Source organism: Engraulis encrasicolus, chromosome 2 (genome assembly GCF_034702125.1).
Source record: "Engraulis encrasicolus isolate BLACKSEA-1 chromosome 2, IST_EnEncr_1.0, whole genome shotgun sequence".
Taxonomy (NCBI): Eukaryota; Metazoa; Chordata; class Actinopteri; order Clupeiformes; family Engraulidae; genus Engraulis; species Engraulis encrasicolus.
Genome location: NC_085858.1, coordinates 9,397,629 through 9,410,363, shown reverse-complemented (window position 1 = coordinate 9,410,363; position 12,735 = coordinate 9,397,629). Strand labels below are relative to the sequence as shown.

At 46.2% G+C, this 12,735-nt stretch overlaps 1 protein-coding gene and 1 long non-coding RNA gene across 2 annotated transcripts in view; both read right to left on the bottom strand.

Moving 5' to 3' along the window:
• Positions 1–1,110: 1,110 nt before the first annotated feature.
• Positions 1,111–12,735, bottom strand: part of rab40c (RAB40c, member RAS oncogene family) — a 37,567-nt gene continuing 25,942 nt past the window's right edge. The window contains exons 5-6 of the mRNA XM_063221469.1: positions 6,144–6,366; positions 1,111–2,732 (exon numbers count right to left, since the gene is read on the bottom strand). Coding sequence (XP_063077539.1) covers positions 2,455–2,732; positions 6,144–6,366 — 501 coding nt within the window. The 3' untranslated portion in view covers positions 1,111–2,454. The remainder of the gene's footprint in view (positions 2,733–6,143; positions 6,367–12,735) is intronic.
• LOC134460546 (uncharacterized) overlaps positions 10,835–12,735 on the bottom strand; it is a 2,729-nt gene continuing 828 nt past the window's right edge. Inside the window, exons 2-3 of the long non-coding RNA XR_010037108.1 lie at positions 12,302–12,387; positions 10,835–11,995 (exon numbers count right to left, since the gene is read on the bottom strand). This is a non-coding gene — a long non-coding RNA (uncharacterized LOC134460546). The remainder of the gene's footprint in view (positions 11,996–12,301; positions 12,388–12,735) is intronic.

Below are 12,735 nucleotides of genomic sequence, written 5' to 3'. Positions count from 1 at the left end.
ATCTAAAATGCCTTTTGAGAATTAAAAGAAAGAAAGAAAGAAAGAACGAACCCCACAAGGCTATGTATGTAACACTGAATGTGAATGCATCTGGTTATGGGAAGTAGCATCTCTGGGGGAATAAGGTATGTTTTGGAGAGGAAAATGGGTGGAGGAATATACTGGTTTAAACCACCGCAGTATCACTGAATGCTGTGTGAGAGCTAGGCCTTGCAGACTTGGGTGGGCACTGGGTGGGTAAAAGCCCAGCGCTGTGCAGGGGAAAAAAACAAGACTGCAGACTGCGTCAGCTCAGTTGCGCTTGCTAATGTGTGGCTAGTGGCTAGGGAAGGGTTTGGCACAAGCAGGCAGATATACAGCCAGGGGAGGATAGGACAAAAATAATATGAACACAACAGGAAAGGGTGGCTCTAGTCTTTTTTTTTCTTTTTCTCGTTTAAAAAACAAAAAAAAAACATACACGTTATGTGGATAAAAGCATAAATGGTGTATTTGTGAAGTGGGGTTTGGGATAGGGGCAGGTGAAAGGGTATGAAGCAGCAGAATATTTCATGTGAACTGAACTAACTGACCCTTTAGTGCACAAAATTCACCCATGTCAAATGGAGAGATGACAGTTTGCATAAAATAAAAATAACAAAAAAGGAAAGAAAAAAAAAGGTGAAGCAAATCTGCCAGAACAATCCCCCTGAGAAATGCAGGATGTACTCCAGAAAATGAGAGACTCTCCATCAGACTGAAACAGAACGCACCCGCCATCAGAGTGGGTCTTCAGGATGAGTGGATCATCACCGGACCTCACTGCAGCTTGGTGCCTTTCCAGCAAGGACGGGAAGAAGCGCACTAACCAGAAAAGCTGTCATAGCCCCACCATGCACACACGCACGCACGCACCCACACCCACACCCCATCCCCTTCAGACACAGAAATGCTGAGTGGTGCTCTCCGCAAGCCAACAAAGATCCGTCTTATTTAAAAAAAAAAAAAACTGGGCAGACACCAAATGCTGCCCATCCGATCCCTCCCTCCCTCCCTGTTCCCCTTTCCCAAATTCTGACTCGCAAGGGTAAAAAATAGAGCCTCTGCTGTTGTCAAAGAGTTCATAGTGTGTGTGCAAACCATCATCATTGCTGCATTTAATCCATTTGTTTAAAAAAAAAAAGAGAGAGATTAATTGTTTTCCTTGCACAGTGCAATCCCATGTACATGTCTATACACATAGTAGCAACAACCTCATTCTGGATGATCAAAGACATTTTTTTCCTTTAAATAAACATAACCAGTAATAAATTTTGAGCATGCAAGATGCAAGTGTCCTTTAGATATTTCCTCTTTCCTATTCAGGCTTCTGTGGATCTCATTTTCACACGCATATACACACACTCACTCCCCCTCACACACACACACTCACGGATGCACACACTTATAAACACACACACACACATCCTCCAAGGCCATGGGGGTTAAGTGGCAGTTGAGGGGCTGCGTTGCTTTGAAGAGCAGAGAATAGCAGAGCTGGTGGGGCGTGTGTGAGTGTGAGCATTGATCTCTGCCCACAGCAGGACCGCTCGATTCTGTAAGAGATGCTAAGCACAGGGCTTAGGGACTGGGAATGGGATGTCTGATTTGTAAAATTGTAAAGAGTCGACTCCGCACCGGTAATGACTTGCAGAGATGGGGAACAGAAAGAAATACATAGATAGAGGCCAAGAGTTGGGGAGGAAAAAAAGGGTATCGTCAGCAGGCGCGATGGATAGATACCTCACACCCATCTTATTACTGCTCGTCTGAAGAGATAATCCATTATCCAAATGAGAGCAGACTGAAGGCAAGTGCAAGAAGAGCCCATTAGAGGCACACACATACACATACGCATACCGACACACACACACACACACCAGAGTTCTCCAGACCAGAGAGCGTTCTGTCCGTCTACCTGACGCGTTTCAGCCTAGCAGAGCTCTGGACAAAACTCGGCTGGCAAAACGGTGGCTGACGACTGTCCAGACATCAACATTCCCAAACACAATCATCTTCCAAGCACATGGGGATGGAGTCATGGACCATGGCATCAACCGTGTGTGTGTGTGTGTGTGTGTGTGTGTGTGTGTGTGTGTGTGTGTGTGTGTGTGTGTGTGTGTGTGTGTGTGTGTGTGTGTGTGTGTGTGTGTCTGTGTCTGTGTCTGTGTGTGTGTGTTTTGGAACTCAGTTTGAAGCCACACGTCCATCCGTCGGTCAGTGTTCCAGGCAGGCAGGCAGGCAGACAAGTGTGCTAAGCTGGGCAGCAATGTACATAATGTAATGCACGTATCGCCCCCATACAGACCATGTGTGTGTAATGTAATGCGTATCCGAGCACTGGATAGTATGTGTGTCCCGACAAAGTCCTATGGATCCAAAGAGTTCCCAACAAGGCCCAGCCCCGGCCCGGCCCCGGCCCCGGTCCCAGCCCGGCTAGGATATTTTGCAGTTGTTGCGCGTGCAGTTCTGCGGCGGGCTCTGCGGCGGCCGTATGGACTTGGTGCGCTTGAGGCTGTTGCCCTTGGAGCTGGAGGCGGCGGCGCTGGCCAGCGAGTAGGAGCGTCCGTGCATCATGACGGCGTTCATGCCGTTGGCCATGGAGAAGCTCTTCAGGTGGCTCTTGATGGCCACCGGCAGCGGCAGCTTGTCGATCAGGTGCACCGGCGTACACGACACGATCGCCCGGCAACACAGGTCCTGCAGGCTGAAGACTGGAGATAGAGAGATCGGAAGAAGAGAGGGGAGATAGGGGATGGAGAGGAGGGCAAGGGGAGAAGACAGAGGACAAATAGACAGAGAGGGAGGGTGAAGGGAAACAGAGAATACAAAATATGTTAAAATCATTGTATGAAATCATGTAATCTTTAAAACCATTGCACAACCCGATAAAATCATGAAAAAAAATAACGGAAAATGACAACCATTTTCCCACACACCACGTTTCCACAAACGCTTCATATCTGTGACACGAAACAGCCTGCAGAATTCAAGCATCACGCTCCAGCTGAGATAGAGACGGAAAGGAAAGGGAAAAAAAGAGGAGCAGGAGGAGAGAAAAGGAAAACAAGGAGAGTTTACGGTGTGGTGAGTTATGAATGATGTGGTGGCCTGTTCATATTTTCCGCGTCTCCATCTGGTGTGGTCTGCGTGCTGCGCTGCGCTGCGAAGGATACGGCGGAGGAAGAGGAAGGCAGCCAAACAAGACACCTGGCTGTCTCTCTGGCAAAGGCAGCCTAGTGGAGCAGCACTGCAGATGCTACCACTGGGGTAATAACTCATGTCAACACCACACACACACAGGCACACATGCGTGCACACACACACACGCACGCACATGCATGCATGCGCACGCACAAACACCCACACACACAAATACGTACACACAGACACACGTGCATGTACGTGTATGCACACATTCATGCATACGCACACATACGCATACATTCACCCATACGCACACGCAAACACCCACACACGCGTATGTACGCATGTGCGCACACGTACACACACATGCGCACACGCACACACACATGCGCACAGACAGACACACAGACACACACATATGCGCACAGACAGACACACACACACAAATTATCTTGCTCAAAACTTGTATCGTGTCTACAGAGAGTGCTGGAGTACAATCTCTAAGTGTGTTCCACCCACTCACTGAGCCAACCCCAACCCACTCCCGCCTCATTAGGCAAAGCAAGCTCTAATGTATATAATTGCTCACATAACCACAGCACCGGGTGTTCTGCACAACGTGAGCGCGTGGGGGAGAATATGAATTATGGATATTGCTCTCTCTGTGTGTGTGTGTGTGTGCGTGTGTGTGCGTGGCTTATGGAGAAGTCCTATAGAAAGCAGAAGTTGAACCGTATTACCAGAGAGAGTAGAGAGAGAGAGGTTCCATTGGCCCATTGTTTCCGGGTTCTATTATTGCAAGGGGGAAGGGAAATCCCCCTTTAGGCAGACCTAAAGACTGTTCTATTCAATGCTAGGAGTATTATGACACGCCCCATTAGGCAGACCAGAACCTAGTCATGTTAGGTGCCCATAGCCACCTATTACATTGGCATATCTCTATATACTTAAAGAATCTCTAGTATTACTCTTCTGAAGAGCTTCATTAACAGCGAGGCTCGGAGGCTTGGCTAACGACACACAGCTACTGCTACTGCTACTGCCGAAGACATCTGATCTGACACAGAGGGCATTTCAGAAGGCCATCAGGAGGACAGTGGCACAAAAACATCACCTCACAGTCAGAACAGACGGTGTGAAGGGAGAGCAGGGTGTGGAAACAGAGGCAGAGGTTGGGACTGAGACGGGGAGGAAAGAGAGTGAGAGAATGAGAAGAGAGAGTCAAAAGAGAGAAAGAGCAAAGAGAGGACGATGAAGCAGAAAAGAGGGCAAGAGAAAAGAGGAGAGGAGAAGGGGGGGGGGTGCATAAACTAGTGAGGGTTGGGGAGAAAAGACAGAAAGAGGAGACAGAGCAAAAGAAAAGAACACTGAGTGAGAGAAAACTGAAGAAAGAAAGACAGCAAGGAAGGAAGAAAGAGAGAGAAGGGGGAACTAAATAGCTGTGGTGCACAGAGCAGTGATGCCGAGAGACTGGCTGGGCTGCCTGGGACGTATGGAATGCCCAATGCCTCTAATTACACCGGCGGCTCTGGAAGCCACGGCGGAGGCTCAGCTAGCCAATGCATTTTTCCTCTGTGTGTGTGTGTGTGTGTGTGTGTGTGTGTGTGTGTGTGTGTGTGTGTGTGTGTGTGTGTGTGTGTGTGTGTGTGTGTGTGTGTGTGTGTGTGTGTGTGTGTGTGTGTGTGTGTGTGTGTGTGTGTGTGTGTGTGTGTGTGTCTTTGGTGTGTCTTTGGAAAATACAGTGCTGGAGGAGATGGAGGTAGCGGGCTTGACTCGACTTTAGTCAGTGTTCTTTTCCTCCGTGTGTGTGTGTGTGTGTGTGTGTGTGTGTGTGTGTGTGGCCTCTACTAGGCAGTGTGGTTTCCCTCAGTCTTACGGAGCCAACACTCTGCTATTGCTCTGCTGAGCCAGGTCTTTCCACCACACACACACACACACACAGCAGTGTCCTTGCCAGGCTGTGTCAGTGTGTGTGTGTGTGTGTGTGTGTGTGTGTGTGTGTGTGCGTGCGTGCGTGCGTGCGTGCGTGCGTGCGTGCGTAAATCAGACTGAGAAAGGCAGAGTGTGTGTTGTGGCTTGGGCTGTGTATGTGTGACTGAGTGATTGTTTTGCATTCTGGACTGTGTCTAAGCCCGATGGTGAGAAGCACTAAGCGAGTCTTACATCTTGGATCATGTTTATGGGTGGGTAATAGAATGACACGCAACATGCAAGTTAGTGCTTTGTTTCTAGGGCTGCCTGCGTGTATGTCACAGTGTACGTGTGTGTGTGTGTGTGTGTGTGTGTGTGTGTGTGTGTGTGTGTGTGTGTGTGTGTGTGTGTGTGTGTGTGTGTGTGTGTGTGTGTGTGTGTGTGTGTGTGTGTGTGCGTCTGTGTGTGTCAAAGACAGAGTACGCTAGTGTTTTGTGTGCGTCCTGGGCTTTCTCTGCAAGAGGACAGGCCTATTGTCTGTGTCCTTGGGTGCTGGTGGGTGTGTGGCAGGGAGAGGCACAGGCAGGCACAGAGAATATGCCCAGGGCACCCAGAGGGCAGACGTCACTGAGGAGGAGGAGGAAGAGGAGGATGGGCAGATGCACAGGGCACTGGGGAAGGCACTGTGGCTGAGGAAGGAGGAGGAGGAAGAGGAGGAAGGAGGAGGAAGAAGAGGAGGAGGAAGAAGAGGAAGAGGAGGATGGGCAGATGTACATGGCACAGGGGAAGGCACTTTGGCTGAGGAAGGAGGAGGAGGAAGAGGAAGAGGATGGTGGGCATGGCACCACAGATGCACAGCCTATTACAGAGGGATATTTTGTACCAGCAGGCCCCACAAATGAGGACACACAGACTACCTCAGATGACCTTTACAGCTGCCTTACACTGACACACGCAAGCACACACAACATTTCTCAGTTGCCCAGACAGCGACCTTGAGAAGACAAATGTGTGCGCGCTCACACAAACACACACACACACACAAGTGAGCACCCCTAAAAGCCTACCTCTGTTGGGCCTCCAGAACTTCTCCATGCCGTGGCGCATGAGCACGATGCGCGAGAGCTCGGTGAAGGACTCGATGACGTTGAAGTTGCAGAGCGGGCTGACCTCGAAGAAGGTCATGCCATTCTTCTCGGCGTAGGCCCGCGCCTGCTCCGTGGGCACCTGCCGCTTGAACGCCAGGTGCAGCCGGTTGCCCACCAGGATGCGGGGCACACCAGGGGCATGCTGGGAAGGAGAGGAGGGGAGAACAGAAGAGAACAGAAGAGAAATTACATTACAATGCATTTAGAGATGAACTTTATCCAAAACGCCTTAGTTATAGGTTATTACTGTATATAGTTACACGGTATAAGGTTATTAGGGTATTAGGTATATAGTTATGGGGTATCAGTTACAGTCCCTGGACCAATGTGGGGTTAGGTGCCTTGTTCCTTCAGCCATGGATGGAGGTATAAGGAGAGGTAAGTGTAGGATTCGAACCCACAACCCTATGGTCATAAGACCACCTCCCTAACCATTAGGCCACAGCCGCCCATCATCATTGGTGGCATGGCTAATCCTTTAAGGACCAGTGGCACAGTGCCTAGGCACCAACCATTTTGATGACAGATATTAGAGATATTGTTCATAGAGGGGGCACCACTGAGGTCAGTAGTGCCCAGGGACACCACGTTAGCTTACTGTCCTGATGGAAGGATGAGAAAAAAAAGCAAATACTTATATCTGGGTAAAAAAGAGGGAGGAGAGAGCAAGAGAAGAGTGGTAAATTGAAGGGAGAAGGAATGAGCAAGAGAAATGAGAAGAGAGAAGAATTGGAGAACAATGGCAAAGAAGAGTTAGGGAAGGGGGAAGTGGTGGGAAATGAGAAGAGAAGAGAAGAGAAGAGAAGAGAAGAGAAGAGAAGAGAAGAGAAGAGAAGAGAAGAGAAGAGAAGAGAAGAGAAGAGAAGAGAAGAGAAGAGAAGAGAAGGTGATGGTCATGTGATGGAGAGAGGGAGGTGTAAAGAGGGTGATGAACAGCATGGGGTAAATGGAGGGATGAAGATGAAGAGAGAGAGGATTACTCAAGGAAAAAAGAGAAGAGGAAATAGAGAGTAGAGTAGAGAGAGAATAGAGTCCAGTCAATACATGGCGAATGTATTCCAGTCAATAAGGATTAGATGTATAGACTTCTACATTGGTTAAGTCAATAACAGTAAGGGTTAAGATTAGTAGTGGGGTGCTTGCACTGATAATGCAATGTGGCCCGTGTTCTTTGTGTGTGTGTGTGTGTGTGTGTGTGTGTGTGTGTGTGTGTGTGTGTGTGTGTGTGTCCACTGGGCCGGAATCTGCGAGGCGTCACAGAGCAAAGTTGAAGCATGGGCGTGGCACAGTCAGTCCACAACAGCCATACCAACACAAATGTGCATACGCACGCACACGCACACGCATACCTAGCTCCAGAATTTTGTGGACAGGGGAGCAGGAAAAATAAATCTTATCCAACACAACAGGCCAAAAATACCACACCTCTCCTCTTCTACTACTGTCTATGGAGAACACACACACACACACACACACACACACACACACACACACACACACACACACACACACACACACACACACACACACACACACACACACACACACACACACACAAAACAAGAGCAAGAGAGAGAAGCGACAGAGTGTGTGTGTGTGTGTGTGTGTGTGTGTGTGTGTGTGTGTGTGTGTGTGTGTGTCTGTCTGTCTGTTATAATTGTGCTAAATGGACCTAGATATGTCGCATGGTGATGAGAGAATGCAGGTTGTTATAACTGCTTTGCATATTGTAAGCCTGACTATTTTTATTTTGCCACAATATCCATTACTTACTGTACATGGGCCCCGGCTTATGAGCTTACACTTGGGGATCCTTATACGATACGATACGATACGATACAATAATACTTTATTGTCCGTTTACACTGAAATTCATTTCGCAGCCCTGAGCAAGACTCGTTTAGGACAGGACATACACATAACATCACATCACATCTCCATGCTGTTAAACTTTTTTCATCACATGAAATTTTAAGTCAAATAATGATGTAAATGTGAAGAAATAAATCATTCATTCATGGAAAAGGAGAGTCTTGAAGGAGAAGGCGAGATTCGAATGCTACAATGTGGAAGCAAGAATGAAACAAGTGTAAAGTGAGAGAGACAGAAAAGGGGAGAGAGGAGTAACAAAGTAACAAAAAAATGCAAGGAATGGATACTGGTGAGGAAATGGTCATTTAAGTCATGATTAAGTAAGGGAGAGAGGGAAGAAATATAGTAAATAGAGAGAGAGAGACAGAAAGAGACAATGTGTGTGTGTGTGTGAGAGTGTGTGTGCGAGAGAGAGAGAGAGAGAGAGAGAAGGCCGGATATCCTCTGAGCTCCATCCAGCAGGAAGGAGAGGATGTGAGCAGGAGCAGGGGACACACACACACACACACACACACACACACACACACACACACACACACACACACACACACACACACACACACACACACACACACACACACACACACACACACACACACACACACACACACACACACACACACACACACACGCAGGATCTGATATCACCAAGTAATAAGTCGTCCTGGATCAACATCAAAACGTTCATCCAGGATCAACGTTTTGGCCAGCCAATCAGAAGTCGCCCGTCTGTTGTGACGTCATTGACAGTTCAGCATGAGAGAGTTTAGATTGACAGTTCAGCATGAGATTTTCAACTTGCGAGTTTCAGTTAACGCGGAAGTTTTAGATGTCTTTCATTACAGTAACACCAAGACGGGTAAAAGTTTGGCTAGTTTTAATAATTAAAAAAGTAGACTATTTGTATGACCAGCGCTGTTCTTTGTCACTTAACCTATTCAGCTGGCAATATGCGTGTGTTATTATCTGCTAGGCCGCCTAGCTGTGGATCACTAGGCCTACTAGTTAGCAAACTTACCGTAGGGAGAAGCGTTTGACCTCCCCACCAAAGCCGTATTTCCATGACGCAGACTACAAAAGAAATCTAATTACATAGCCTGTAATAAAAACGTTACATTAGCTCGAGAAATAGAGTCATATAGCCTAGTAATTAAACGACAGTTAAGTGCAAACGTAGGATTTCATAACAGAATAGTGCACATTCTTTGTAATAAGCAAGTGTGCCGTTTTTCCTCAAAAATAATTTGCTTTACACACGTTAATTATTTAATCCTGCTGTTGTCGGACCATAGGCCTATTGCCTTTGTATACGTCGAGACTACTGCGTCAATCATGTGATCGATGTCATTCACAAATAATGAGTCCTACAGACAGAGTGGATTTGGGAGGGGGGAGACCACAGAAAGTGTCGTGGGCCTTTACACGTCGTGTGCTTCTGTTGTTGAAATGTAGCCTAATGCAATATACCTGATAGGATAGGCTACTTTACCATTCACAAAGCTTCATAACACATCCACATCTCACAAGATCTTGAAATATTATGAAGAATCTTATTACAAACTATGACATCATTTCATTACACAATTTTCAGATTTAAGATCAACAGACAGAAATGCAACACCATGTTAACAAGTGGCAACTTTATTGTCAGTTTCTTCAAATACAGTAGAGACTGGTATTCATGTCATAAAAAAATAAATCCACATTTACATCATAATTTGTAGAAGAGATAAGACGCTGCAGTATAAGACACTGTCAAATATTGTTTCCATCATAAGACGCTGTCAAATATTGTTTCCAACATACATGCAACCGGCTTCCTAAAAGGCTCAGCCAATTTCAACATGCAGTCGTCATGCTCACACTACCCTGGACTTGTCAGTTTAGCCCCAAAAATCATCCAAAAGGTTATGCATCAATATTTGGAGTAGAAAATTTTTAATGTAAACAAAATCTGCCCCCATTAGAATAGCCCAGATCTCGGAAAGGGCTGAGCCGAAAAATGCAATGTACTAACAAGTCAAGGGTAGTGTGAGCAATAATACAACAGCATATTGAAATTGGCAGGACTGCTCCTTTAACAGTAGGTTAACAGTTTTAATAAAATGTGGAAAGGGGAGGGCACCCTTTCAATTTCAAAACTTGGATGGATTTGTAGCTATCCAGTTGCTGCAAAAAAACAGTTCTAATTACTATCCAAGACCATCAGTAAAAAAAAAAACATACCAAATTATGGAAAATGCTACTTCTAATAGGTAATAGATGACGGTACCTTCCATTAAATAACCCAGTGAAAGCACAATTGGGTAACTTCAACTTCCAGTGTCATTGTGACACAGCATTCCACGGCACACAAAGCAATCGATTTTATGCCCCATCCGTGCCAGGGGGCAAATCACAATGGCGCCGGAAAGGGAGGAGTGCGGCGGGGCGGTACTATGCTGAGGATACTTCAGTCATGGAGGAGAACACTGCTTGATGACTGCCCCCACCAACCTGGTGGGTCGGGAGTCGAACTGACAACCTTTAGGCTGCAATGTCCAACAATAGGCTAAAAATGATTCAGGTGATTAATATCATCCTTTATAATTACAAAGAGACATCAATCAAAATCTTTATGGCTTTAAATGGGGACCATCATTTTTTAATTTGGTTCTGATTTGGCCTAATTTTAATGTTCTCAAACACAATTTTGGCCACAACCTCAACACTAACCCCAGGTTAAGAATCACTGTGTAGTTCACTCTACAACAGGGATGGGCAAATGGATGCCCGGGGGCCACATGCAGCCCGCCTCCTCACTCAATGCGCCCTATAGATAAAACAGTAGGCCTAATTAAGAAAATAATGACCATATTTTTTAAACACGATTACTGAATCAATCTGTTGTAATTATACTGTGGGCCAATAGAGTGAAAGCGTGAAAGTGAAAGCCCAATTGGGAAACTCCAACTCACATTGTCATTGTGACACAGCACGCAAGTGAACACTGCACACTACGAAAGTGCATTCATGTCTCATCCGTGCAAGGGGGCAGCCCTCAATGGTGCCCCAAAGAAGCAAGGCGGGACGGTACCATGCTCAGGGTAACTCAGTCATGGAGGAGGATGGGGGCGAGCACTGGTTTATTACTCCCCCCACCAACCTGGCGGGTCGGGAGTTGAACCGGCAACTTTTGGGCTACAAGTCTGACACCCTAACTGCTTACCCATGACTGCCCAATAGAGTATTGAGTATACAGGTAGAGTATTATATTCCTTCCAAACAATATGGACAGTTAGAGAACAACCAACTCTGTAAATTGGAGTCAGATCCGTGGTCATGTGAACCCCTGATGCTGGTGCTGAAAAAAACATGGCCCTCCTCATCATAAGTTGCCCATGCTATATAATGTCAACACCTGTGTTGTTTGCTCCATCTTGGGACTATAACGGTACCATGTCAAGCTTTGTATACTAAGTGTGACATAAGCTACCTGACCGGCAGAAGAACAAAATTATGGTATAAATTATCGTACATCTGGCAACACTGACAACCGGCGTGAATGCACTTGGCAGAATAACATACGTCAATTGTCAGCGATTGGACAGAGCTCATTTCAAATCAGAGCTGAGCTCACTTCTCCCGCCCTGGTGCTCAAGGACACGAAGGATCCAGACCTAAAATTACTTACGAAGCAATTAATGTGGTCTGGTAAAACCAGGCTACCTCAGTCACATGTGCAAACAAACAAAATCAGCAAGGCACAATGCGTGAAGAAAAAGGTTGTTGTTAGAGATTAACCTAGAACAATTTGATTGGGAGCTTGGTTTTGGACATGTTCAGCTGCAGAGTGTGATCCTTCATCCAGGTGGACAGGTGAGCGAGATGAGTAGATCTGAAACGGTGTAGTCATCTGACTGAAATGACAGGTAAAGTAGCAAAAGAATGTTGTGTTTATTACAATGATACAGTATTAGCAGGAAACAAAAGACACAGTAGGCATTCACTCCAGGATGTGCAAAGTATAGGCCTTTCTCATGGAGCGGGGATGTCAAACCTTGGCCATTTGTATAATTTATTTAGTCCACAATGATCATTTTAAATATCTAACAATTGGTCCACATATGGCTTGAACATGAAACATGGGTAGGCACATAGGCTACAAGAGCATTACTAGTGTAATCTCACACTTAGAAGGTATAGCATATGCTCTGTTAACTCACATCTTGCCGTTTCTTCATGAAGCTGAGGTGGCTGCATATCAACAGGGTCCAGTGCACTAGGTCACGGTGTGGATCCACTAGGCCTACTGGGAGAAGCATTATATTAGCTCTAGATCTCTACATCATTACATATAATGAAAAGTAGTGGGCTACTGTATAACCAGAGTAATGCAATGGTTATAATCAGGGTGCGATTTGTGATCTGGAAAACCAGAAGGGGGAATATGTTTCAGATTGTAACGATATCAATGGAATTACATTGAACTGTGATAAAATCATGCAGAAAAAGTGGCGATATCAAGACCACAAGGGGGGACAATCCCTGACTACAAATCGCACCCTGGTTATAATAAAATGAAATGCATGTCGTATGGGTGATGATCAGTGTTGGGCAAGTTACTACTGATTAAGCTTACATGTTATGTTACTGTCTT